Below are 26,695 nucleotides of genomic sequence, written 5' to 3'. Positions count from 1 at the left end.
GTATGTGGTCATGGTGTGTGGTGTGTCAGGTGTGCGGTGTGTCAGGTGTGTGTATGTGGTCATGGTGTGTGGTGTGTCAGGTGTGCGATGTATCAGGTGTGTAGTGTCAGGTGTGTGGTGTGTCAGGTGTGCGTATGTGGTCATGATGTGCATGTGTTTGAAGGGCGTGTTTGAGAATCTATTTTGTGTATGCGCCTATGTATTGGGTGTGGGAATGTGAGTTGGTGTTGGATTTGTGTGTGTGTGTGTTTAGGTGTGTGCTGGGATGTTTGGATGTGCGTTGAGGGGCGTGTGTTGTGTGTAGGGGTGTTGGTGTCAGGATTGCCCTGGCTGGGAGAGATGAGCCTCTGGCTGGCCCAGGCTTTGATTTGAACCCAGGAGCCTGCAGTCCCACTCCCTCCACCTCAGTCAAGGACAACGCAGGTTGTTGCAGGGGGCATCTGGGAAGACCTCTGGGAGGAATGAGATTGAACAGGGCCTGGGGGTGAAGAGAGCACAGGTGTCAGAGGCCATCCCAGTAGGAGGGATGGGTTTGTGCAGAGGCCCAGAGGCAAGAACCACCAGGTACATCCAGGGAAGGCAGTGGGCACAGAGGGCAGAGGAGAGCAGGGTTTGTGCCCTGACACAGGGGCCTTGAATGGCGGGCAGAGGGAGGGCAGAGGTGGGAGCAGGCTGGACTACAGAACTCACAAACAGGAGTGCCCTCACAGGGAGGGACTACCAGCATGCTCTGCGGAGCATTCTGAGGACCTGAGAAAGGCAGCCCCTTCGCGGGGCTTCTTGTTGGTCCCCCAGGGCTCTGAGCCCCAGGGCTCTGAGCAACCGACCTGGTGTTTTCCCGGAAGCCCAGGGAGGCATCAGGGCAGAGGTGGTTACCCTGTTTGATGAGAGGAAGGGAGTGGCCTAAGACCCACAGTTCTGCAGAGGCTGAGGGACCACCCTTGCCCTGTGATTCTCCCTCCTCTGCATAAGGCCTCCAACCCCGAGCACCGGTGCAAGGTGCAGATGGGCTACCACAGTTCCCAGGTCTCACAACAACCCTGAGAGGCAGGTGTTTTAAATTTCTTTGTATAAATGCAGCATAATCATATGTTAGAAATGTGGCAAAGGAGAAAAAGGGAACAGAGAACTTCAACCCACCTTGGTGGAATGTTTTCCTTTGGCACCTCTCTTAGCACAATGCTGGGCACATAGTGAGGGCTCAACACGAGGGATCTTTTAAAGAATCACTGGCCGGGTGCGGTGGCTGATGCCTGTAATCCCAGCACCTTGGGAGGCCGAGGTGGGCGGATCACCTGAGGTCAGGAGTTCAAGACCAGCCTGACTAACACGGTGAAACCCTGTCTCTACTAAAAATATAAATATTAGCCAGGCGTGGTGGTGGGCGCCTATTATCCCAGCTACTCGGGAGGCTGAGGCAGGAGAATTGCTTGAACCCGGGAGGCAGAGGTTGCAGTGAGCCGAGATCATGCCATTGCACTCCAGCCTGGGCAACAGAGCAAGACTCTGTCTAAAAAAAAAAAAAAAAAGATGGCTGTAATTTTGGAGTAGGGAGCGTCTGAACCTGTCACCCCTCATCTTGGATGAAGCACTTCACCTCTCTGTGCCTCATGTTCCCTGTGGAGTTGTTGAGAGGATTATTAATAATTTGTGTTGGTGGCTTAGCATTATGACTAAGAAATCTGCCGTTGTGCCATGGTACCTGATAGTCGTGGTTTCACAGCAGTATCGTCCAGCGTGTGGACTGTGGCACTGTTCACTCAGCTTTTTCCTGACTGTGGGACTCATCTTCCGCCACTCATAGTTCATAACGCCAATATTTTATTTATCATCTTCTTGCATAAAACTAGCCTGACCTCCAGCCTCAGCCTTGGGTAGGAGCCCAGAACGGAGATGTCAAAGGGCAGTTTGAACCTAACTCAGTGTGAATGTGTGTTCCCTCTACGCACGGTCATATCTAACCCTTGCAACCCTGGGGCAAGCCTCCCCTTGAGGCCTCTGTTCCCAGCAACCTTACCTTCTTCCAGCCGAGGCTTACTGCAGAGCAAGGCCAGGGATGCTCACTTGCTAATGTGTTAATGGGGGCTGAGCTTCCTCTAGTGCTGACATCATTGTTCTGAAACATCATCATCTATGATTTGCACTGGGTCGGTTCCTGAGCCAGTGTCTGGAATCCCTTGTGGAAGAAAATTCCTTTTCCACCCAATTTGAGCATGCATGCCTATAAGGAAACTGACTTCTTCATGAATAAAATTGAATACAGGACTGGCAAAGGAGAGAGAAAATATCATGAGCTGGGCAGAACCTGGTAGCTCTGATGCCCATCAGGGAGTCATGTCCCCATTAAGGGGCCTCTTGCTGCTGCCACAGGGGCACCACTTCCCAGTTGGAGCATTAGCTCAAGGGTGGGTATGACCTTCCCTAATGCCCCAGGCTTTCATTCTGTGGCCTCCTAGGTGGGTGACCCGAGCAGGGTGCTGCTCTGTGCCTCTGTTTGCCCATTTGTAATATGGGGATGATATTAATAACAACCATACCTACCTCATGGAGTTGTGAGAGTTAAAATACTTAATACACATACAAGCACTTGAAATAGGGCCTGGAACATTGGAAGTACCCAAGAAATGTTAGCTTTTGTTGTTTCAGCTAAAATTGACTTTGCTTTTGCAATTACATATCTAGTAAGGGAGTTTTACCTAGAATATATTAAGAACTCTTTCAACTTAATAATGAAAAAGACAACATAACTTAAAAATAGGCAAGGAACTTGACCTGACATTTCTCCAAAGAAGAGATACAGATGGCCCAAAGCACATGAAAAGTTGCTCAGCATTAGCCAGCAGGAAAATGCAAATCGGAACCACAAGGAGCTACTACTTCACACCCACTACGAGGGCTAGAATCAAAGAGATGCCAATAACGAGTGTTGGCAAGGAGGTGGAGAAAGTGGAACTCTTGTTGATAGGAATGTAAAATTGTGCAGTAGCTTTGGAAGGCAGTCTGGCAGTTCCTCAAATGATCAACGCTTAACATATGATCCTTCAATGTCTCTCCTAGGTATAGAGCAAAGAGAAATAAGAACAAATGTCCACAGAAAAGCTTGTACATGAATGTTCACAACAGCATTCATCATAATAGCCAAAGGTGGAAACAGCCTAGATGTCCATCAGTGGAGGGATGGATAGATAAAATGTGGTATGTCCATACAATGGAATATTATTTAGCCATCAAAAAGAGTGAAGTATCGACACATGTGACAACATGGATATGCCTTGAAAACATGATGCTAGTGAAAGAAACCAGTCACCAAAGACCACATATTGCATGATTCAACTTATATGATGTGTCAAGAATAGACAAATCTATAGAAATAGAAAGTAGATCAGTGGTTTCTAGGGATTTGGGAGGGGGAGGAATAGGGAGTGCTGTCTGCTAGTAGATACAGGGTTTCTTTTGGGAGTGATGAAAATATTCGAAAATTGATTGTGGTAATGCTTGTACAATGCTGTGAATATACTCAAAATCACTGAATTGTACACTTTAAATGGGTGGATTTTATGATTATGTGAACTACCTCTCAACAGAGCTGTAAAGAAATAACCGACTTTACTGAAGGTTCATGGATGACCACAAGGAAACAGACACAAGCGTAACATCAGCCAGAAAATCTGGCCCACACTTGACCTTCCTCTGGGTTTGCCTTCCCAGAGCAGAGGCCATCTATAACCCTTACCTTGTCCGAGCACCTCAGCAACTTCTAAGCTCCTCCAAGACCTGTCCTCAATAGCCAGGCCCCGGGTTCTCGTCACAGCAAAGGCAGCATGACAAACTGGTAGAAATGTGAGGAGGGATACCTGGTGGCATGGCAGCATTGTCACAGGATGAGTCGAGGTTGTGGGTATTAGCATCCAGCTGGAGCAGGTGTCCACGCGTGATACGTGGCCCCCTCTCTCAGTCCTGCCCTGAGAGCCCCCTGTCCATGGTGGACATGGGAATACCAGCGGTAACATGCTAAAGCTTCACTCAGTGTTGCATGCAGACCGGGTCTCCCATTAGAGATGTGCATGGCAAGGTCGAAGTCCTGTGTTGGTGTGAAGGGAGGCTCTCAGTACTCACCCACCTGAGCCCCACCTTCAGGTGCCCTGGGGCACACCCTGGGTGTGGAGTGCCAGAGTCAGAAGGGCCCTGTGAGATCATCTTTGGCCCCTGAGTCCCATGGAGTGTGGCAGCTGGAGGGGAGACATTCAGCCTGCACTCAGAAGAAATGCCCCGTGTGAAAACAGCAAAGGAAGCGGCCAGCAGGGAGGTGGGAGGGAGAAGCAAGAGGAGTCTGTCCTTGAGTTTTGAGAAATAAATATTTGTAAAAGTTTTATATGCTTATTTCAGAAAACATGGAAAGCATAATAAAGCATAGATGAGAAAATGCAAGCCCTCCCTGCTGCCCCCTCACAGAGACAGCCTCCACTAGGCTGCGTTTGGCTGCTCCTGGCTACTACAGTAAAATAGAAATCGACTTTATGAACCATGTTTTTAATGAGAAATCACTGCCTTTCTGTTCTGGTGATCTCTGACAGCCAGGCTTGGCTCAGCACAAAGGGAGAGGCAGGGAAATATAATTCGCTAAACCCAGTCTGAGCCTGATTCACCAAGTTTGTATTCCAGAATGTACGGCCATACCAAAGATGATGAAAACCCACTGCGCTGCCATTCGTGAATATGTTTCCAGGCTTGAGTAGGCCTGTGGGGCCCACCTGAGGGCTTTGGCCATTGGTAACGTTCTGGAGGGGTAGGAGTGCTAGGGGAGCCCTGCCTTGGTCAGGGCCTGGGAAGTGGGGCCTGACGGAGGTAAGTGACACCTTCCGTCCATCAAAGGCAGGAGCCAGCAGTGAGAAGTGCAGTAGAGCTCAGGCAGGTTCTGTGCTGATGAGGGGAGATGGGGGTGCCCAGACCAGGGTGCACTGTTGGTCTTGCCACCTTCAACCCCACCGAGCCTGCAGCTCTTGGCTATTGCCCTTTCTCTGACTGTGAAAAGAGAGCCCTGAGGCCAAGGATCAGAGAGCACTGGGCTGGGAGTCTGGAGCCCTGGCTCTCTGTCTCTGTATCACCACTGACATACCGGGCAGCCTTGAGCAGGTATCTTCTCCTTACCCAGCCCCAGTCTTCCCGTCTGCAAAATGGGTAGACTTCCTCTCACATCCCTTTCAACTCAGACCTTCTGGGATTTTAAAAGAAAAGAGCCTCTCTCCTTCCCCAGTGGTGAGGTGAAACAAGGGTGGCTAACCCTGATGGAGCCACTGTTGCAGTCAGCAAGCATGCCCTGAGCACCTGCTGTATGTCTAGTCCCTTGATGGGCCCTGGAATGAGTGGCCAGTCAGGACCAGGTCCATCCTGTGTCTGCCTCCCACACCCAGTCAGGGGAAGAAAGAGGCGCAGAGCCCGGCAGTTACAATGCTGAGTCCAGGGGCTGTGATGGAAGGAAGTGTGTGGTGGGGGACCCCAGGGCAGCCCAGTCTTAACAACAGGGAATTCTGTGAAGGCTCCCTGGAAGAGGTGGCTTATGAGCTGAAGCTTGAAGGATGAGCAGGACTTGGCCAGGTGACGTGACAGGAGAAGAACATTCTGGAAAGAGAATGATGGGAGCAGAAGAGAATGATGGGAGCAGAGGCACCTTGGTGTCGGTTGCGTGGAGTGTGCCGCCTGTCGCTGGTGTATTGGCACTGCTGGATGGACACTGTCCCAAGCCCAGATTGACGAGCCCTGCCATCTCTCATCTCATGTAGTCATTGCAATACACCTGCAAACAGGGAGTGTTAACCCTGTTTTCCAGAAGACACCTCCAGGACCAGAGAGGCTGAGTAATGTGCCTGAGGACATAGGCGAGTAAGCAGCAGGGCTGGGACTTGAACCTGGTCTTCCTGATCCAAAGCTGCACCCCATCCCGGTGTCCCCAGACATTTGGCTGAGGCTGCAGAGATGGTGTTGAGGGAGCACTCGCTCCTCTCCAGTGCCCCATGGCTCCTGGCTGCTGCTGCAGAGTGAAATGTCATCCTCACCCTCCCTGCCAAGGTTTGTGGCTTGGGCTTGCCTCTGGCTCCTCTGCTCTTAGGAGTGAGCCTGTCTGTCACCAATATCTAATTACACCAGCCCCCTGCCTCCTCAGGCGTCCCTGGCCATCATGTGGGAAACAGGAGCTCAGTGATGTCACCCTGCAAGGAGGCACCCATATCCTTCAGTGCATTGGCGAGTGGGTCTCACTTCCCTGATGCAGGCACACCACTGTCACCATGAGCTGTGTCCCCTGCCCTTCAGCGAGTTGGTCCCCATCCATGTCTTCCTTAATCCTCAGATCCCCTCTGGAAGCCATCGTGTTGTCCCTGGATTTTTATGTGGAAAATGAGTTCAGAGGAAATCCCTTTGCCCATGTCACATAGGACAGGAGCCAGTGCGTGGGCTGGATCTGGCTCCACATGCAGCAGGGGGTGTCCAGGGTCCCGCCCTCCGCAGCAGCTCACGCAAGGGCACGTGTAGAACTAGGCAAGAAGTCTAGAATTGTGACTAAATCTGTCCATGAAAGTATGATGCTGCCCACTGTAAATTTTTTAAATGTTACCAAAACAACATAGTGTAAAATATAAAGCAATAAGTATAATATGTAAAGAAGTAGAAAGTAGAGAGTGAAATGTAAAGAAAAAAGGAAAAGTTATCCCTAACTACACCACTCAGAAATAACCACTATTTAATATTTTGGAGTATTTTTCCAGGCTGCCCTCCGTGTATATAATTATACTCTTTACTAAAATGGAATCATACTATACTTACTGTTTGGGTACTTGATTTTTTCACTAACAGTGTATTTTGGGTGTCTGGCTATGAGCAGTTAGCTGAGTGAATGAGTGAGTGAAGAAATGAATGAATGACTGGTGAATGACTGAATGAAGGCATGACAGTCTGCCCCATGATGCCGCTGGACAGGTCAGGCTTTAGAGACTCTGCCCAGACTGCCTTCCCGAGGAGCCAGGAGCCTGTGTCTACCCCATTGGGCTCCCTGTCCTTGGGGTCCATGGACTGCAGTGTCTCTGCATGGGGTTGCAGGTAGTGTAGACCATGTTACAGCCGTCTTGGTGCTGACTCCCCAGAGCCCTGGGAGGGTGATACTCTACTGTCATTACCTCCCTGGCAATGCCGACAAATTAGGGTATTAAGTGATTTTCACAGAATTTGAGGGGAATCAGGATTTGAACCCAGGTCTGGATGACTCTTGAGCACTCTGTTCCCCAAAATGAGCACACAGCAGCAGGAAGAACCTGCCCTAAGGATCCAGGGGCCTGCAAAACACTGAGGACAGGGGAAGCCTTGGGAGCCTTGCCCTCTCTGGGCTGCCTTGGTGTCCCCACCCACAACATGAGGTCCTTGGAGGTTCGGCCAGTACTGACATTGTGTGGGGCTTGGGTTCTCATGCAGCCCAGCCCAGCCACTTGCATTTACCCCTGGGCTGAGGTGAACCCAGAGAGGCTTTGGGCCCAGGACCTGCCCCAAAGCCCAGAACCTCACAAAGAAGCCAGTGTTGGAACTGAGCCTGACTCGAGGGAATTCCAGGCTGAGGGAACAGCATATATAAAAACACACAGATATGAAGTTCTCATGGCCCACGTGGTCAGTGTAACAGGAGCCTGGAGAGGGACCAGGGAGCTCGGGGAGCCAGCTACAGCTGGAGAGTCCCCAGAGGTCAGTTGGCGAGATGCTGGAAGTGCTGGGCTGAGGGTGGTATCCCGAAGGCAGTGGAGCCACCCACAGGGTTTGGGAGTGGCAAGGGGAGGCTTGCAATTTAGGGGTCTCCCTGCTGCAGGGGAGATGATGGATCTGGGAGCAACGGCCAGCGTAGAGGTTGGGGGCCAGGAAAGAGAGTGTCAGGATGCACATGTACCTGGTGCTGCCCTGGCAAGTGAGCAGCCCAAAGGCCTCACTGTATCCCGGGGGCCCGACCACACCCTGGCTCCCAACCTTCCCCTTCTCTGCAGCTGAGCTGCGGGCTCCTCTCTCAGTCCTCAGCCGTGTTGGCAACCCCGGGGTCCTGACTGGGCCCAAGTGCAATGCAGTGATACATTTTCTGTAAAGTAAATTATTGGTGCCCAAGTCATAGCTGAGCGGCTCAGCACAATGGCATCCTTTTCTTTTTGTCCTCCTTAAGTTTAGAAGCCAAAGCTAAATGTTTTAATTTTATATTATTCCTGACATAATGCTAATGAGTTCCAGGCGTCCCTCGGAGTCGGGTGGCGCAGCTCTGCTGAGCCAGGCATCTGGGCTGGGCCGCGCACCCCAGAATGGTTCCTCCCGCCACCCCTTGGTTCTCCATGGAGTGCCTCACAGCGCGCTTCTCCTCAGGGGCCCCTTCCTGCTCTGTCGTGTGGATGTAACTTTTTTCAGTTGGCACGGTCCTCTCTTGCAAGTGGTGACCACGGGGTGTTTCTCCCGTGCCCCTTGCTCAATAGAGGGAAGGCTCATGTGAGAGCCAGACGACCTGCCTGGCCAGCAGATAGCCACTTCCCTCTCCGACCCCTGGGACGTCCCAGATGCAGGTGAGGGGTGGGTGACCTCCCCGACACCCTTCCAGAACTTTCCAACCTGTTTTGAGCCAAACAGCTAGTGATTTGGGATCTTAAGAGAGACCAGCGTGCTTATTGCAGTGGCTGTCATTGCTAGCATTATTTTCTGGTGACATGAAAACATTTAGTCCTTTGTTTCTAGTCATTTCTTCCCCATGGGCCAGTGTTTCCTAAATCAATAGACCACTTTGCTTTCGACTTAATGCAGCATAAGCACAGGGGCTAGGGGTTTGGTATCAGACAGCCCTGGGCTCATTCCTCAGCCCTGGCTCCATTCCCACTGCTGCTCTCACTCCTCAGGGGCCCTGGGCTCAGGCCCTCTGGGAGCATCTGTCTCCTCATCTAGGAAAGGTAATTACGGTGGCACCTTCTGTCTAGAGCACTCCGGAGGTTAAACAAGGCAGTCCACCGAAAGGGCAGCATGGCCTGACTTGAGGGCACCCATCAGTGGCAGTTTTCCTCCCTTTCCCCGTGTCCACCTCCCCATGAGGGAGGACCATGTCCCCATGAGGGAGGATCACATCCCCATAAGGGAGGACCGCTAGTGCTCTCTATTTTACTTATGTCACGTCCAAACCTGAAGTCCACAAACTGGAGTGAGAAAGAGAAAAAAAAAGTAACTTTAAATGTTCCTTTCACTCCCTTCCTATCCTGAGCCCCTACATGCTGGGTAGCAAATCTCTGGCAGTTCACAGATCACTGCCCATCTTCTCTCATAGTTGCATGCAAATTCTGGGGTTTGGGGGCTTACAGTGAGCCAAGGGGCCCGTAGAGTCATTTATCACATTGACACCTGCTGAACCATCCTGCCCTATCTTTGGCCAGAATCTACTTGTCCCTGTCCATCTAAAGGCTGCCTCAGGGCCAGCCCAGGCTCAATGTCTTCTCCATAGTGCTGGGACGGGACCTCCCTGAGACAGCCAGAGTCCTGCCTGGATGCCCCAGGTGGCCTGGGCCTTGCTGGGCGCAGCCCTGCTTCAAGTCCCACAAACCTAGCTAGTGGTGCTGTCAGCACCCCCAGGGCATAGCCCCAGGGGTGAAGGGGCAGAGCTCAGGACCTCGCAGCTTTTAGGGATCCATGCCATGTACATGCGTCTGGCTTCCCTCCAGTGTCCCTGTCCCAGCTGGAGCATCGGTTGTGGGGGGAAGTACAGGAAGCTTTGCTCTTTCCTCATCACGAGGTCTCTCCCAGCCCCTACTAATTTGGGAGGTGACTGCTGAGCAGCCAGTCACCTCCCCACCCGCCTGACACTTCCCTCAAGGTTCATTTGTTTGTTGCTTGGTTCTTTCATTCATTAACAGATGTTCATGAACACCCACTCTGTGCCAGCCCCTGTGCTGGACACTCTGCGATGGGTTTATGGTGGAAACATCATTTGAAATAGTAACTGCCTGTGACTCATCCACGTCGAGTTCTTTCCGTTCGGCCCTGCGGCCTGGGATTTTGAAACCCAAAAGCCAGGAATTTGCTCCTGTCTGCTCTGCTTTCTGCTAAGTCATCTCCTTCCCCCGGCGCTTGAGTAGAGGTGCAGTGCTATTCCACATGGACCCCTTTGACAGATGAAAACTGAGGCCCATCAGGGAAGGGGATATCCTCAGGGTTCCTGGCCCAGAGGGCTCCTCTGGCTGAGTCTGTTGGGAACCTGCTTATAATCAGATGTCGCTGTGGACAGTGGGGCATCTGGGGAGGAGGCAGCAGCTTGCAACTGCTGAGAAGCCGAGTGAGCCCTTGAACAGAGACCTCTGTGCCAAGGCTGTGGCCCTCCCACTTCCTCAGCTTTGGTGAGTGATCACCCAGGTGCTGTCATCACTGGCCGCAGGCGGAGCTGTGGATTACAGACCTGTGCACCAGGCACCTTTCTCACCAAACCCCCGCAGCTGCAGGATGAACAGACCAAGCCTCAGACCCCCGGAGAGTTTCCTTCACCACCTGGTGCCTCAGTTTACCCATCTCAAAAGCAGCAGCTCCATCCTGCCTCTCATAGGGCTGCTGTGGTGCTGGTGGGAACAGGGAAGTGAAGGGCTTTGCAGATGGAGGCACTTGGCCACCAGATGGGTTTGCCTCTGTTCCCAGCTTCTCCTTCCCTCCCTGGTTGGTTTCCTTTGGTTTGTGTGTGTGTGACTGGTTTCCTGCTGTAATTCACCTCCCTTCCCTAACTTGAGTTGCATGTGCAGGGCTGATGTCCTGGGTCTAGGCAATCACCGTTTTTTTTCCATCTACTTTTACTAAGCGCCCACTGTGAGTCCAGGCACTGGGCTGGACCAGCACAGGAGGGTATGGGCCACTAGGCCTCATGCACATATGGTCCTGAGACGCCAGCATAGGGCCAGCCCACCTTGGGGCCTCTTGGTCGATCACGTGGGTGGCTGGGTGGGTGTGGGAAGGACCAAGGCAGGTTAGCCTGGCCTGTTGATACCACTGGCCCCAGGTGGCAGGCCCAGCCCAATTTAGAACCTGGGCTGTTCCCTGAAGGAGATCTCCTGAAGGCAACCTTAGGAACCATGTTGCACCGCCCCAGCAGCCCTGATGAGTATACGTCATCTGGCTCTGTCCCTGAGCGTCTGGGACAGGAGGCTCACCGTCTCTCCTGGTAGAGCTTATCCTGCTACTAAGCAGAGTCCTCTCAGTGGCCTCCCACCCCCAACTCTCTCAGGTCCCTGTGGCTCCAGGAGCTACACACCAGAGGATCTTCTCAGCTAAGCTCCCACCCCCACGCTCTTCACCAGCCTGGTGCTGAACACTGCCCCCTCACAAAGTGGGGTCTTGGGCCTCATGGGACATTTCTGGTGGGGTCTGAGCCTCAGGTGCACACTGGCAGGTTCTTTCCACCCACTCAAGACGGGGAGCTTTGCCTGTGGCACATATGTGACAATTCTGGATGACCTGACACTGGGTTTTCTTTCAGGCAGTGGGTGGAGAATCTCTGGCCTCCGCCCTCCCCAGGCAGCCCCAGGTGTATGTTGTGCAGTGCTGGGCATGGATGCGCCTGTCACCTGTACCATCGCCCCACTGCCCCATCCTGTGCAGGCGGTCCCTGGTGGGCAGGCAGCTCGGGGTGAAACTCAGGAAAGGGAGGTGGCTGGGCCGAGGTCACGCAGAGCCAGGGCTGGACTCCGGTCTCAGACCCAGGTGTTGCTCACCACCCCTCCCCTGCTGTTTCTTCTTGCACCTTGGGAGAGGATCCCAAAAGGGGACTAACGTTCCTGAGCACCTGTCCTGTGCCCAGTGCCAAGGCCACACCCTGGTGTTCACCACAGGAGGACACCTCATTTGCAAGTAGAACACTGAGGCTCACAGGAAGAGGAGGAAGCACCTGAGCCCCAGCCCATCTCCGGGGGAGGGAGACCCCTGCTGAGGCCATGGGGTGAGTTTGTCTGCAGGGAGGGTTGAGGCCGGAGGCCTGGAGAGACCCTTTTATTCACTGTGGCCTCTTCTTCCTCCTGAAGCAGCGCTCACAGCCTAACCCCCAGGGCTTATGGTGAGACGCTTCACCCACCTAAAAAGAATCCCCCCAACAAATGGGAACATGCTCCCCTCCACGGCTTGGCTGTGTGGGCGGTGTGGGCTGGGTGAGACTCACCGCTGGGGCCTTGTGTCTGCCTCTCTCCCTCCCAGGGCCGAGCGCTGAGAGAAGTGTGCGATGCTTGAACGGTAGGAGAGTGGTGAGGGACCAGCAGTCCTGGCCGCAGCACCGGGATGACAGTGAGAGAATTGGGAAGGCCTCAGGCTTGAGCCAAGTCTAGAGCGACAGGGAGGACTGGCCAGTGAACAGGGGCACCTTGAGCAGAGGACACAGCATGGGCAAAGGCCTGGAGGTGGGAAGGTGTGGCCTGTGGCTGCAGCGTGGGGAGGGGAAGTAGACATTGGGCTAGAGAGGCCAGCAGGGATCTCTCAGGCTATGCATGCTGTCCCCAAGGCCAGGCCAGGCCAGCCACCATGCAGAGGTCAGGAGGCGCAGTGGACCCAGCCCCTCAGTGGACCCCGCACCCACATCCATATTCCAGGTGGCCAGTTTCTGCGTGTGCTGTGCTATGCGTGGGGCAGTGTGTTGGTGTGGCTGGTGGGTGGGAGTTAGTAAGTTTGTGAATGTGGCGGGTCTGGGGCTTGGGTATATGTGTGAACATGTGTGTCCTGGCCCATGTGTTTTTGCCATGAGTCACGGGGTGTAAACGTGGTTTATGTGTATGGTGTGTAGTGTGGGGGGGGTGTATGCGGTGTGGTATGTGTGTGGCGTGGTGTATGTTGGTGTGATACGTGTGTGGGGGAGGTATGGTGTGTATGTGTGTTGGGGGTGTGCTGGGATGTGTGGTACGGTGTGTGTGGTGTGCATTCATGTGCTGTGGAGTGGTGTGATATGTGTGGGTGTGTTATGTGGTATATATGTGGGAGTATGGTATGTGTGGGTGAATTGGGGTTTGTGTGTTTGGCTGTAGTATGTGTGTGAGGGAGTTTCTGGGTCTCGGGGTGTGTGTGTGTGTGTTGGTGTCCTGGGGCTCTGTCTCTGACATGTGGCTTGGTTGGAAGGAGAGGTGTTCACATCAGAGTGGGTGAGTATCCGCATTTCTGGGCCTGTGGCTGGTGGCTTGGTGTACGTGTGTCAGTCATTCTATGCTGTGTGCTCTCTGCAGAGCCCTGGCCCCTGGCAGAGCCTCTTTCCTCATTCCAGACAATGTCTAACCACAGCTCAGCACTGGGAGAGCCCCTGGATCCCACCTGTCCACTTGGGCCCCAAGAAGAGCTGACTCAGCTTCCCCTGCATCTCCTACTTTTGGGGGTTCCACATGCCCTGGAAGGGTGGCCCTCTTGATCCTCGCTGGCCGGCCACCTTTCCAGGAGCCCCCTCAACTGCACTGCTGTGAACAGGAACCCATTTCTTGCCCAGACAGGGTCTTTTGCTAGAGAAGAGCCCAGCCCAGAGCTGTCAGTGTGTTCCTGTAAGGAAGGGTCAGGGTGTCTGCAGCCCCCACCCCCTCAGCCTTGAGATCCTCCTCCCAAGGACAGGCCCACCCGGACGGGCTCCCAGAAGGAGGCGTACGGTCCCTCTGTCCCATTCTCCCTTGCCTTACTGTGTGCCCCCAGCCCTCCCTGGCCTCCAGCTCCTCTGGGTGCTTATGAAGGCCCAGTGAGCAGATGGTCTCGCCTCTCATGGTAGTGCTTGGTCATGGCTACCTGCGACCAGAGTGTGCCCAGGGCACAGACCTCGGCACTGGAGGTGAACCCAGGCTCCATCCCATGAGTGCGCACTGGGACTCTGGCACTTCACCTAAACTCAGTTTCTAGCTCTGTAACAATAGGGGTTGCAGGATTAGTGAGATGGTGTTTAGGGAGAGCTTGGCCCAGTCCTGGGCACGTGGTCAACGTGATAGCTGCTGTTCTGGTCAGTTCCCCGCACATGCCCCCACTTTCCTTCATGTATGTAGGTGGCACCGCATCCCCAAAGACCAGACCCTTGAGGGCCTCATGGTCCAGATCAAAGAGCCTGGGCCAGTGCTCTCCAGCCTCACCCCCAGGAACCTCCTCCTGTCTGTCCTTTCCCTTCTTGACTCAACCTCCCCACAGAGGACTGGCGAAGCCCCAAACTCTGAGGAGACCCTGGGGGAGCCCCACAGGGAGCACAGGACAGTAACCTCAGGCCGGCCAGCGGCTCCCCCAGAGTGCGGGAGCGAGGAGTGGCCCTCAGTGCCCAGATCGCTGGCCTTTAGAGCTGGCCAAACACAGGATTAGTTGACATCTTGGAGAAGGAGCTGGCACCGCATTTCCCACATCCACATCATTGTTGTAAAGTAACTTAAAAGTTTGTACAAAAATGAGAAGTTGATCCCTGAATGGCCTGCCAGACTTTTGTAACCCAATATATTTTACCCTTAAATCAGAAATGTGTTTATTTAGAAGCAAGTCACTGGCAAATGCTAAAACTGAAGGCATTTCCTCCCCTGCCCCCGTGCCATGCCCTGTTCCCCCAAACCTCCTCTTCACTCTCTGTGTCCAGATTCTTAGTTAGAGCATGAGAAACTGAACCCTGCCTCCTTTTTGGGCCATGCCAGCCGCAGGCAGGAAGCTTGACATTCATTAGACACCAGCTACGTGCCAGTTCCTACGCTGGGCATATTCCTTCATTTACCAGCCGTTTGTGGTGGCCCTATTTTAGAGAAGAGAAAAATGAGGACAGAAATGAGATGTGATTAGCCCAGGTTAAGGCTCCCGGTGGTGGACCCCAACACAAACCTCTGTCTGCGTGACTTGGTTTGCGGCACTTTGGTTTGCAGCACGGTGTCACCAACTCACATGTGAAACAGGGCCCTTGGTTCTTCCCCAGGGCCCGAGGAAGAGAAGAGCCATCACCCAGTGCCAGCGGCATGCCAGGCACTGTGCTGGGGCTCCCCTGCATGCTCTTAGCCCATCCACAGATGCATAAAAGGCTCTGAGTGCGGCTTGCTGAGGAAGGTGGACCCACCCTGCGATTCGAACGTCTGAGCCAGTGCCCAGCGGCTCCTGGGCTTCAGCCCTCCCCATCCCCCAGCCAGAGCTTGAGGGGTCCCTGGGCTTGGCCCAGAGGCGAGGATGCCACCCCCTCCCTGGCTCCTGGGATGGCTCCCCTCTGTCTTTCATCTCCTGCCCTCTGCTCTGTAAGCTGCACGCAGCGGTAATGGATTGCAGTGGACATTTTTCAATTAGGTTCTGATTTTCCCCTGCCTGTCACTATAAAACTCCAGATGGTCTGGGGCTTCATGGTTCCCGGGGTATTTTCCCCGTTTTTTTAATCTTCTGTTGTAACACGCTCCACATGTGGGAACTGGGCCTTTCAAGGCTGTTCTGTGGATCAGCTGGTACTTCCTTCTCCACTGTGCCACCTGGTTTTCCTTTCTGCATGGAGGCATCCACTGTGGGTATCCTCTCTTCCCAGCGTCAGCTCTGGGGCTGGGCCCGGGCCTGGCTTTGCCCCAGGAATGGAACCTGTGGCACCTGGTTTGAAATGACAGTAACAGCTCCTGAGAGAGAGCTTGTTTTCTTGGTGCTTTAGGTAGGAGTCCCTGAGGCAGTGACCAGATGGTTAGGGACACATACAGACCCGTCAGCCAGACCCGAGGTCAGATTCCCACTCTGTCACTGACTGGCTGTGTGACCTGGAGCCAGTGACATCAACCTTCTGAGCCTGAGTTTCTTCTTCTACGGAGTGGGTTGGGAAGTAGCTTCCCCGGCAGGGCACGTTGTCTGAATTAAATGAAACACACACAGCACCTGGCCCACGGTAGGTGTCAGAGAGGGTGTTACCCAGTCACTCTTATCATTCTGAATTCATCTTCAAATATATTTTACTGTTTGTGTATTTTGGGGTAAATAAGAAAAACCTAACCACCTATCCTCACAATTTTCAAGATTGTTAGACATGCCTGCTTTTCCTTCTCCCCATCCTGAGTACCCCCTGCCCTCAGTAATACCTTCCCCGTTCCCATGGTGTGGGAGCCTTTCCTTCTGGCCAGATCAGTCTGTTGTGTATTTGGTTATTTGAGCCAGTGTGTTTCAACTCCGCCCTCAACAAAAGGTGCACATCACATTCTCTGCGTGGACAGACGGTGTCAGAGCGCTGATGCCTCTGCACACAGTGGTTCACAGAGCCCCCCCCACAGTGTGCCCCTTCTTATGTCTGAGGTATCTGGTCTCTGATGTGAAATGAGCTCACCCTGATTCATTGGGTCGGGAAACGTGGAGGCCAGCTTTGCACCCAGGCTGATCTGAAGCTGGAATGCAGTGGTGTGGGTATGGGGGTTGGCGGGTACAGATGCCACCAAGCCAGCACCAAGCCACCAGATCATGCTGGCCAGAATGCCAGGGTGAGGATCTGTACATGTCAAGGCACTGGGGAGCCATGCAGGGTTTGAGCAGGGAGGGACACAGAGCTATGGGCTTAAGTCTTCTTTCCAGATAGCTCATGGAAATGGGTTGGGAGGGGAGGGAACATGTTCCTAGCTCAAGCATCCAGGTAGAAGGTGGGAGGTCAGGGGCCCCACCCCATCCAGCCACCCACCATGAGGGATGGAGAGGCCCCAAGGTGGGCTGGCCCTGTGCCGGCAACTCAGGGCCATATGTGCTTGAGGCCTAGGCGCCCATGTTGCACCCTCCAGCACTGGTCCAGCCCAGTTCCTGGACTCACGGTGGGTGCTTAGTAAAGGTAGGTGGAAGAAACAGTGACAGCTCAGACCCAGGACATTAGTCCTGCATGACCCGGGGTGGTCCAGCCAGTAGAAGTCGCACCAGAGTCCCTCAAGTGAAGAGCCTGTGCCGCATCAGTCATTGCATGGGGTGGCTTCTGTGAAGTCTTTGGGATCAAAAATCCCCAAACTTGCCTGCTCCAGAAGGAACCACTCCCCCATGTGTTTGAATGAAGGGAGCCCCCAAAACTCCCATTTCTTCTTTCACCTCTCCTCTCCCTGCTCCCCTTCCTTCTCTGCTCAACAGATTCTTAACTGTTTCCAGAACATATCCCACCTCTTCCAGCCTCCCTGCTTTTGTTGTTCATGCTTTGCCCTCTCCCTGGAATGCTTTTCCTGGCTCTGTGTTTCTAGCCCCTGCCTGGGCGTCAGGGCTGAGCTCCTCTGTGAAGGCCTTTGTAGTTCCCCAGCCTCTGCCAGCCAGAAGCCCCCGGGTCAGCCCCTTCCTAGGGCTCTGAACACATTTCAGTGTGTCTGGAGCTGTGGGTCTTTGATGCCCTTGGGTCTCAGCTCCCAGCACACTGCCAGGCACACAGAGGGGCAGCTGAGTGAGGCAGGAGGATAAGAACCTGTGTGCTCAAAGAGGAGAGGATGAATGAGTGACTCCCAGAAGTGCGCGAGTGGAAGGATGGGGGGTGCACAGTAGCAGGGTTGGGGTGGGTGGGTGGTAAGGTAGGAGTGGAGGGATGGGGTGCACAGGTGGCTTTCAGGCCACAGGGCTTACCTTGTGTTGCAGGCACTTTTTTTCTTAGGAGAGATGGCAGTTCTGCCTGTGGCATAGCTCAGGTTCAGTGCCCCTGGCACAGGGGGAACAATGCCCCTCCCTGACCCCCCACATAGAGGCACTCAGCCCTTGCAATGGGGGTCCAGTGTACCCTTGGACACTGGCAGCAGGAAGCAGGTGTCTGTCCAGGACAAATGTACTGTAGAGACTGAGGCGACTGGGATGTCAGGAAGGCCCTGCCCCAGTGGCACTCCCTGTGGTGCAGGCCCCATGGAATCATTACGATGCCCTCGGTCATGGTGCCATTACTTTAAGGTAAGTTCTCCCTCCCCCTGAGAAACCAAGGTCCGAAGCCAGCGACGTGCTGGATGGCTGCATTTCTGCTCTAACAAGCCCCATGCATCCATTCTGCAGCATCTGTGCCCCCACAACCCAGTGGTGGGGGGTTCCCTCCCTGCAGCTCCCTCAGCCCTACACAGCCGGTGGATGGGACCCCTTCAAGCCAAGCCCACCCCAAAGGCTACCTCACACTCATTGGAGGCTGCTTCTGGGACCCAAAGAGTGCCCCCTGGGCTGGGTCTACACCAGGGTCCGTGTGTGTAACCCCTGTGCTGGCTGCACCCTGAGCGTCAGCTCCCCATCTGTCAGTGAGGATAGTAATATTTGCTTACTGGGTGGTGGAGAAGATAAGATGCCACATTTGTGACAGCACCAGGCCCAGCAGAACCAAGCACACAATAGGGACTGAACTGATGATCGCTCCCATCCCTCTCTCTGTGCCTGTGTTGTCCCCATCTGTGCAGTTGTTGACTAGGAAGGACCACAGGGACCTTGGCAGGCAGCTGCAGGCAGAGCCCATAGGCCTTCAAGGCCCCTGGCGTGTCTGGGATGCTGGTCCTGATGGGGCATGACTCTGGCTCTGCCAGGGCTGCCTGCAGCATCATCCTCATCCCAGACCAGTCCTGATGGGGTAGTGCCCCTTCATCTGCTGCTATCTCTGTTTCCACCTGGAGGGACGGGCTACTCCCATCAGGGCATCCGGGCCAGCTGCTTATTATACCCCAGCCTGCGGCTCAGCTCTGGAGAGTTCCAGGGGTCGGGGAGTAGGACAAGGCTGGGCCAACACACATGGGCATAGCACGGGCATCAGTGCACATGCACATATCAGAGTACCTTGCTGCACACTGGGGTGAGGGGGTGTACTCACAGGGGTGCGTGGACCGCATGCCCAGCAACCCCCATATCATGCTTCTATCCCACCCTTTGCCCCATGATTGAGACGCCAGCGCTGCCCTCAAGGAACTCTCAAACTCTCAGCCTGGGGGTATGGGGAGAAGGCCATGGCTGTGCAGGGAAAACCTACCCCACAAGCTCCCGGGTGTCGCAGAGGAGGGAGTGGGGAAGGTTGAGGACGGCTTCTCAGAGGGAGTGCTTAAGCAACAGGAGTAGATGTTTGCTAAATGAGCAAATAAAGGAAAGGCATTCCAGGCCTAGGGAATGGCAGAAGCAAAGGCCTGAGGGCGTGGAAATTCCTGACAGAATTCAGGACTGTTCAGACACAGTCTCACTCCTGCAGATCACGTGTGGAGCGTCTGCATGGGAGAGGCAGTTGGGTCCATGTTGGAAGACCATGAACACCAAGTGGCAGATCCTGTGTTTGAAAAACGTATGAATTAGATTGTCAGAGAGTTGGAAGGGAAGGAGTCCCAGGAGGGGGACAGTCCGAACGGAGGCTGGGTAGGAGCAACTGTGCTGAGTGGAGGGTTAGCCGAGGCAGGAATACACAGACCTCGGGGAGAAGATGATGTACGGATCGAGCACTCTTCCCCAGTCGGGAAAATGATGCAGCCCGGAGGAGTTATTGCCCTCTGCTGCAGATACCTCCCCACCCTGCATGGGCCACAGAGGAACAAAGGCGCGAGCTGGATGCCGAGAGGAAGCCCCGGTCTCTAGCCCGGGCTCCCCCATCTCACATTGGGATGAGCTTGGCACAAGGCCGTTGCAGGAGAGCAAGGGAGGTGGCTTGCGGCCTATTTACTGCCCAAAAAGGATTTCCTTCTGGTTTGGATGCATGGAAAAGGCACAACATCTGGAAGTAGGAAGCAGAACAGCCTCTAAAACCCAGCTGTGGACGGCTCGCCTTGGACTCACCCCAGCAGAGCATGGCCCTGAGTTGTGGCTGGGCTTCCAGGGGACAGGTGTGGAGGGAGCTGTCCCAGGACCATCATTGTCTCTTGTGTCTCTTGTGTCTTTCATGTCTGTCTGAGCAGCTGTCCCCTGGCCTGTGCTCCATCTGCCACCTCTGCCCTGGATGGGGCCTTGGCGACCCTCATCTAGAACTGCTACAATTGCCGTGTTCCTTTCTTCTTCCCCAGTCCCCACTTGTCACCAGCAGCCAGAGGGGTCTTCCTAGAGCACATATCTGACCCTGTCCTTTCCCTTCTTTAGGAGAAGGGTCTCCACTGTCCCCAAGGTGGAGTCCAGGCTCACTGGCCTGGCATTTGAGTCCCCGCTATTTGGCCTCTGAGCTTCCTGCAGACTCCTTGTCAGTAGAGCCCAGCCCACCCGCAAGATGATGAACCCCACATCCACCACTCAGGGGCCTTCACAGGGAATCTGTACCCTTTTCGTGCTTTGGTGCCGCCCAGCCTGCCCTTCCTTGACCTTCAGTGTGAGTCACCCCACTATCTTCTTTGGATCTGTCGGTCACAGTTCAGGGCCCAGGCAGGGCCAGAGACTGAATGAGGCGAATGCATCAGTGTTGGGGTAACCGCCTGCCTGTCTCCACACTGCTACATGTCTGTCTAAGCTCTCTACAGTCATCAAGCCCGTGGAAGCATCTTGCGGCCCCCTGGCTGGCTTAGGCACCTCCTCTGTGTGGCCACAGCCCCTGTGTTTCCCTCCATGACAGCTCAACCGCTTCGCTTTATGATGGTGTGTATGTGTGCGTCTCCCGCATGGGCTCTGTACCCCCAGAGGGCAGGACCCGTGTCTGAGTTCTGTCTGCATCTTGGTACTCACTGCAGACTGGAGCCAGTCTGTCCCAGTGAACAGCCTCGCACCAGAAATTACTCGATGTGCTGAACAGCCTTGAGCCAAGGCCATGAAAATCAGCCAGGTGGATCACAGGGTCTGAAATGAGCCCACACCCAGGCACCAAACCAGCTCCTCCCCTACTCCCCACAGATGAGCCCCAGAGAAGGGGTGTAAAGAGCAGGCTTTGGGAGCGCCAGTCCTCGGGTAACATGGCTGCTCCCAGTTCATCCTGGGCCACCTGCTGCTGGGAGCCCATGCTGGCCCCTGGTTCCGAGGGGCGGGGTCCCGTGGGCCCTAATCTGGGTTAGGTGCTAATGGTTGGCTGTTCAGCCCCGGAGGAAATCAATGGCTCATGAGAAGGGGCCAGACTCCTCTGGTCCGTTCCTCCTCAAGGGTCACCTGCCCTAGGAAGGCAGCAGGCATAGCAGAGCCATCTGGCCTTTGGCATCAGACTTGGCCTGAGCCCTGTCATTGCCATGTCACAGCCCTATGACCTTGGGCAGGTCACTTGACCACATGAAGCCTCCATCTCTGAGATGGGGACATTAATGCCATATACTTCACAGCTGTTGTGTGTCCAACACCCAGCACCACACCTGGATGTAGCAGGCACCCGTCAGCGCTGGTCCCCTCTCCCACCCATGCAAGCATGTGGCCAGAACGTCAGCCTGGCTGGGACAGGGACAGTTGGGGAGAAGCCAGAAGGAGCAGCTCATCACACTGAAGGACCAGAAGCTGCTGCCTCCACTGGGCGGCATTTGAGCTGACTTTGAAGGCTGAGGGAGGTTGGTGGGTGGCTGTGAGGGCTGAGGGAGGTTGGCAGGTGGCTGTGAAAGAGGGGACACTCCTTGCTGAGTGACTTGAATGAATAAAGGCTGGAAATTGTCTGGCCAGCTCCCCATGTTGATCTAGGGCATGGGGTGGGCCTAAAGAGAGGTGTGGAGGGCTGTGTATGATCACAGAGCCACAGGATCTATGCAGGGCCCTTCAGTTTACAAATGTGGCTCTTGTTCTGACAGCAGTTAGCTGTTCTGACTCTGTGCTCCAGACAGACAAACCCCGCCACATTCAGTGTCCTACCCCCTGGGGCCCTCATGTCAGCCTTGAGTGGTGGCCGCATAGTCTCAAGCTTGAAAACAAGGAAACAAGGCACAGAGGGGTCAAGAGTACCGCCCAAAGCCTCTCTGGGACAGAGCCCGATTCAGATCCAGGCTGTGGGTCCGTCCATATTTCAGCTCTCTGTGCTGGGACACGTGCCTGCCCTCAGAGTCCTGATTCCACGCTGTGCTGTGGTCAGGGCAGTGCATCGTTTCCAGATGGCCCTGGAGAGGGGAGCCTTTCAGGTCCAGAACTGGAAAGGCCACTTTCTTCTCCAGCCCTCGTGCCCCATTTCTAAGTCGGGGTGCTGTTTTTCTGGACTCACCAGGCATTTCCAGATAAGGCCTGGGTCCTGAGCACTTCACAGGCGGCTGATCCGGAGCTCCCAGAGGCTCAGGCAGGATGGGAGGGGCAGGGGTGCTAGGGCCAGGCAGACCTAGGGGGTTAGTTTCCATGCAGGGGTGGGGTGTCCAGCGGGCTGGGAGTTCCCCTCACCAGCCTCTCCTGCAGTTTGAAGGCTGCAGCAAGGCCTTCTCACGGCTGGAGAACCTCAAGATACACCTGAGGAGCCACACAGGCGAGAAGCCGTACCTGTGCCAGCACCCGGGCTGCCAGAAGGCCTTCAGCAACTCCAGCGACCGCGCCAAGCACCAGCGCACCCACCTAGACACGGTAGGCCCAGCAGGCAGAGGCCCAGGGCGGGGTGGAGGACGGCTGCACACTTGCCACTCATTCAGTGCAGAGACCCTGCCTCCCTGCCTTACCCTTTAGCGCCACTGATGTTCGGGGCAGGATGATGCTTGGCAGGGCAGTGGGTCGGATGGCGTCCTCTGCATTCTAGAATGTTTAGCAGTTATCCCTGGCCTTTCTTCACTAGAGAGGAGGCGATGTTCCCACTCCCAGTCGCAACAACCAAAACTCTCTGATGCCAAATGTCCCCAGGGGTGAGGGGAGGCAAACCTGCCCCAGTTAAGAAGCACTGCTTTGTCCTATGGGTACCAGCCTGGGAACCAGAGCCGTGCACAGCCTCATGGAAGGAGCACACTCACCTTCCTGTGTCCCCTCCCTGGAACCTGTCAGCCATGCCCAGAGCAGATTGCTCCCTGCTCTTCCCATCCCCTCCGTAGACATAGGTCAGAGACTCTCCAGGGCAGTCCTTTGTCCCTTGAGCCCTGCAGGCGAGGAGCAGAGGTGGGCAGTGCCTAAGACTCAGGCTCCTGCGGGTGACCCAGGCCTCCAGATACTGGCTCCCTTCCCACCTCCCTTCCCTTGTTTGCGCCGGGCATAGATAACAGCTTTATTCCAGCGTCTGCCCAGGCAGCCCTCCATGTGCCGTTAATAGAATGCTTCCTAAAACTTCACCCCCCAGGATCTCATACGGACCCCGCGCTCTAGGCAGGGGCAGTCACTAAGCCATTTGCCAGGTTAGGGAAGCGGGACACCTGAGGCCAGTGCCTGCTCACCATCGCACAGCTGGATGGTGGCAGAGCTGACTCAGACCAGGGCCTAGTGTAGACCCTGGGTGAGGGGCACGTGCCCCAGGAGGACCCCAGCCCCCATGTGCCGCAAGAGACCAGGGTCTGCAGCAGAGCCATGTCCAGGCCCCAGGCTGGCTTCTCTATGCTTCCTGCAGGTGTTTGGGGAACTCTGTGGGTCAGGGGCTGGGGGATTTGGGTGGCTGCCCCCCCAGCCCATCCAGGTCACAGATGAGGAGGAAACAGGCCCAGGAGGGCAGATGACCCCTCCAAGGTGAGTTGGAGGCCATGAGACAGCAGAGGTCGGAGCTGAAAGAGCACTTTCGGGCCTCTGATGCCAGCCATGTACCTTAGAGCCGGGAAAACCGAGACCCAGAAAAGATTCAGTGCACAGAAAACAGCAGGGAAGCAATATTCCTGAGGCCAGGCCAGGCCCTGCAAGGGACACTCTGCACATCCGGCCCCACAGTCTCACACGCACTGCCCCCAGTTTCATCCTGGTGATCGACCAAGATGGGGCCTATTATCCCCATTTCATAAATTGAGACTCGGAGAGACTGAGCCATCTGCCCTGTCCACAGTGTGTGGCAGAGCTGGGATGCAAACCCGGCTGCGCCACTCCAAGTCCAGTGCTCTCTGCTGGAAAAGCTGATGTGGAAGCCATCTTGGGGGATGCAGCAGAGCAGAGGGGTGAGGATGGCAAGGAAGGGCCCCGTCCCCAACCTGAACCCAGCTGTCCACCCCTTCTCAGCTTCATTGTCACAGGCTGTGCTGCGGACATGAAGTGAGGAGCGGCGCTAGCAAATCTCCCTGCCTTTGTCACCTTTTCAGCCCAAGGGGCCCATGGCACCCTGACCCAGGCCCTGAGAGGCACGCTCTATACCCCAGCACCCCCAGTTATGTCTCCCAGAGGCCACAAGCCAGCGCTGACAGTGCCAGGCCTCCCTGCACCGTCTCCCCACCCTCCCATGCCTCTCGGGCCACCTTCCCTGTCCTTCCTCCTTCCTCCCTCCCTCCTTACTGCATTTCCTGGACCCAGCCCCAAAGCAACAGGCCTCTGGCCCCTACTTGGTGTGTGAACAGAGCCCCAAGGCCTCGGTCAGGCCAGGCCCAGAGTGAGCCCACAGGCTTATCTCAGGCCTTTGTCTCCCCAAGAGGTCCCAGGGAGGCCTGGGAAGTGCAGACGCCAAGCCCAGCACCCCACTCGGATCCAGCCCCCCACATAAACACCGCAGGCAGCTCTGTGTTGCTAGTTTGCTGTCCCAGCACCCGCCCCCAGAGGCCCCTTGGGTCAGGCCCCTTGCAGGACAGGGCCTTGCTTTCCAGAGGGGCCAGCTATGTCCCCAGCTCCCCTCTGGCATTGTAGAATGTGGGATTCTCTCCATGGGCAGGGAAGTTTCTCAGAACAGACTGGAGAGGACCAGACCAGGGTTGTAATCGCGGCCCTGCCTCCTGGTCCTGGAGGTCTGAGGAAAGCCCCTGGCCTCCCTGGGCTTCCTGAGAGGTAAAATCCCTGCCTCAGAGAGAGAGGGAGGTCAGCTGAGGCAGCAGGTGTGAGGCCCTGCACATAGACTGGGCAGCCTTCCCCCGTCTGTCCTCTTACTGACTGGGTGCTGACCACATCCTGCCGTGTCCCAGGCTCTCAGTATGGGGCTCAAGTCCTGACTGCACAGATCCCCTGAGCAGATTCAAATAAGCCGCTGTCCTGCACGGGGCCTCAGCTTCCCCACTGGGATGATTCTCTTTCCCCTGCCCACTTCACTGGACCATTCGAGGCCACCGAGCAGAGGAGGCATTCTAACAGAGGCCTGCACACGCTCCCTTCCTCTCGCAGCTGTGGGATCTTGGGCAAAATATAGGCCTCAGTTTCTTCTTCTGCAAAGCAGGATGAGTCTCATGGGGTGGGTGTGGGCTCAGGGAGATGGTGGATGGCAGGTGCTCAGCACCGGGCCTGCACAGGGGAGCGCTCCCAGCAGAGCTGGCCTTTAAGTGCAGACGGGCAGGGGCTCCGCATGGCAGACACAGAGCAGACACGGAGCGTCCTCGTTACAGACGGAGGGAGGCCGCCCAGCGCTGCAGCCCACATGGCGATTCCAGGCGGGGCTTGGCTGCTGGCTGGGGACGGCCACAGGGTTTCCTGAGGGCTCACGGGGAATGGGGCCTGAGGAATGTTCTACACACGTCAGGCCCTGGAAAAACAAACACAGAGATGGGCCTTGCCGCCCGTTTCCAGGCGAATGCGCCTGCAGACACAGAGCCAGCTTGTTTGCTTTTAGACGAAAGCGAGTGGATTTGTATCAGCATCCCCAAGGGACAGTCCTGGGGCCGGTTCAGGGACAGGGCAGGGCCGTATGTGTGCCCGGGCACGTGTGGACGCACGTGTGTGCGTGCATGCGTGTGTGTGGTGCGTGGGTGTGTATGGCATGGTGTGTATGTGGTGTGTGGTGGTGGTGGGGTGGGTGTGTGTGTGCGTGTGTGTGTGTATGGTGTGTGAGAGAGGGAGCCTACCTCTGGGGTGGGGCAGGCTGGGGGCAGCAGGGGCCGTCCGCGGCAGGCCTCCGCTCTCCCTCCCAGGCCAACCCCAGCAAGCTTCTCACTGCTGTCTCTCTCTTTTTGCTCTCCTCTGTTTCTTTAATCTGGCAACTCTCCGTGGCAGCACCAAGGTATGGTCGTCTCTTTCTGCTTCCCCCGCTCATGAGGTCCCAGGGCCATGGGTACCTCTCCCTGGGTCCGAGGTTGGCCCAGCCTCTCCTCAGTCCAGCAGGGGCAAAGCTGCCTTGAGGTTCTGGGGGCAGTTCCACGTGGGTGTGTCTGGCAGGACATGGCAGTCCCTGGTACTCACCTGAGAGGTGTCATTTTCTCCAGTTCTTCTCCTGTCCCCTGCAGTACCAGCAGGGCAGAAGCTTCTGAGAGAACAGAAGCACTAGACATGTCCACAAAGGGAAGCCTTGTGAGCTTCAAGCCCCAGCAGCGGCCAGAGTCCTCAAGCAGGGTCCTGTGGAAGCCTTGGGGGAGATCAGAATTCAATTAGAGCCACGCGTCCCCTGCCCCGGGTCACTCAGACCTGGGATGAATCAGAGAGGTCCCTGCCTGGCTGAGAAGAGGGACACTGAGCAAGCCCAGCACAGAGGTTGGACAGTGCTTAGGGGGACACTCTGGCCCGGGGAGGGGGTGGAGGGTGTGAGGAGGGCTTGGAGAGGAGGTGATGTGGCTGTGGGAGAGCTGAGGAGGTGCCCACGGTGGGAGGTGTAGGGCCTATAGTGCCGGGAGATGGCCTGTAGAGCACCAGGGAGCCACCAAGGGGTGTCAAAGGTAACAGCGGGTCTGTGAGAAAGACCTTCCCCTCTGACTGTGAGTGTTTGGGGAGCCCGAGGCCTGGAGGGCAGGGCGGGGCCTGGGCAGGAATTCAGGAGGGGCAGTGGGGATGGATTTGGGGTCCGCTTCTTGTATTCTGGGTGAGCCATGGGGGCCTGAGGGGAAGAGACTTGTCCACTCCCCATGCACAGGGCACAGCCCCCAGCCTGGCCAGCCCTCCAGCCTTCCCAGAC

General features: G+C 55.6%; 1 protein-coding gene across 2 annotated transcripts in view; it reads left to right on the top strand.

Annotated features, from left to right (window-relative positions):
* Positions 1-26,695, top strand: part of LOC105500692 (zinc finger protein GLIS1) — a 248,727-nt gene that overhangs the window by 202,615 nt on the left and 19,417 nt on the right. For both annotated transcript variants that reach the window (XM_011926311.1, XM_011926312.1), the window contains exon 4: positions 22,183-22,344. In XM_011926311.1, coding sequence (XP_011781701.1) covers positions 22,183-22,344 — 162 coding nt within the window. The remainder of the gene's footprint in view (positions 1-22,182; positions 22,345-26,695) is intronic.

This window comes from Colobus angolensis, unplaced genomic scaffold (genome assembly GCF_000951035.1).
Source record: "Colobus angolensis palliatus isolate OR3802 unplaced genomic scaffold, Cang.pa_1.0 Scaffold68, whole genome shotgun sequence".
Classification (NCBI taxonomy): Eukaryota; Metazoa; Chordata; class Mammalia; order Primates; family Cercopithecidae; genus Colobus; species Colobus angolensis.
Note: the sequence above shows the minus strand (reverse complement) of the source record. Positions and strands in the feature narration are given on the sequence as shown.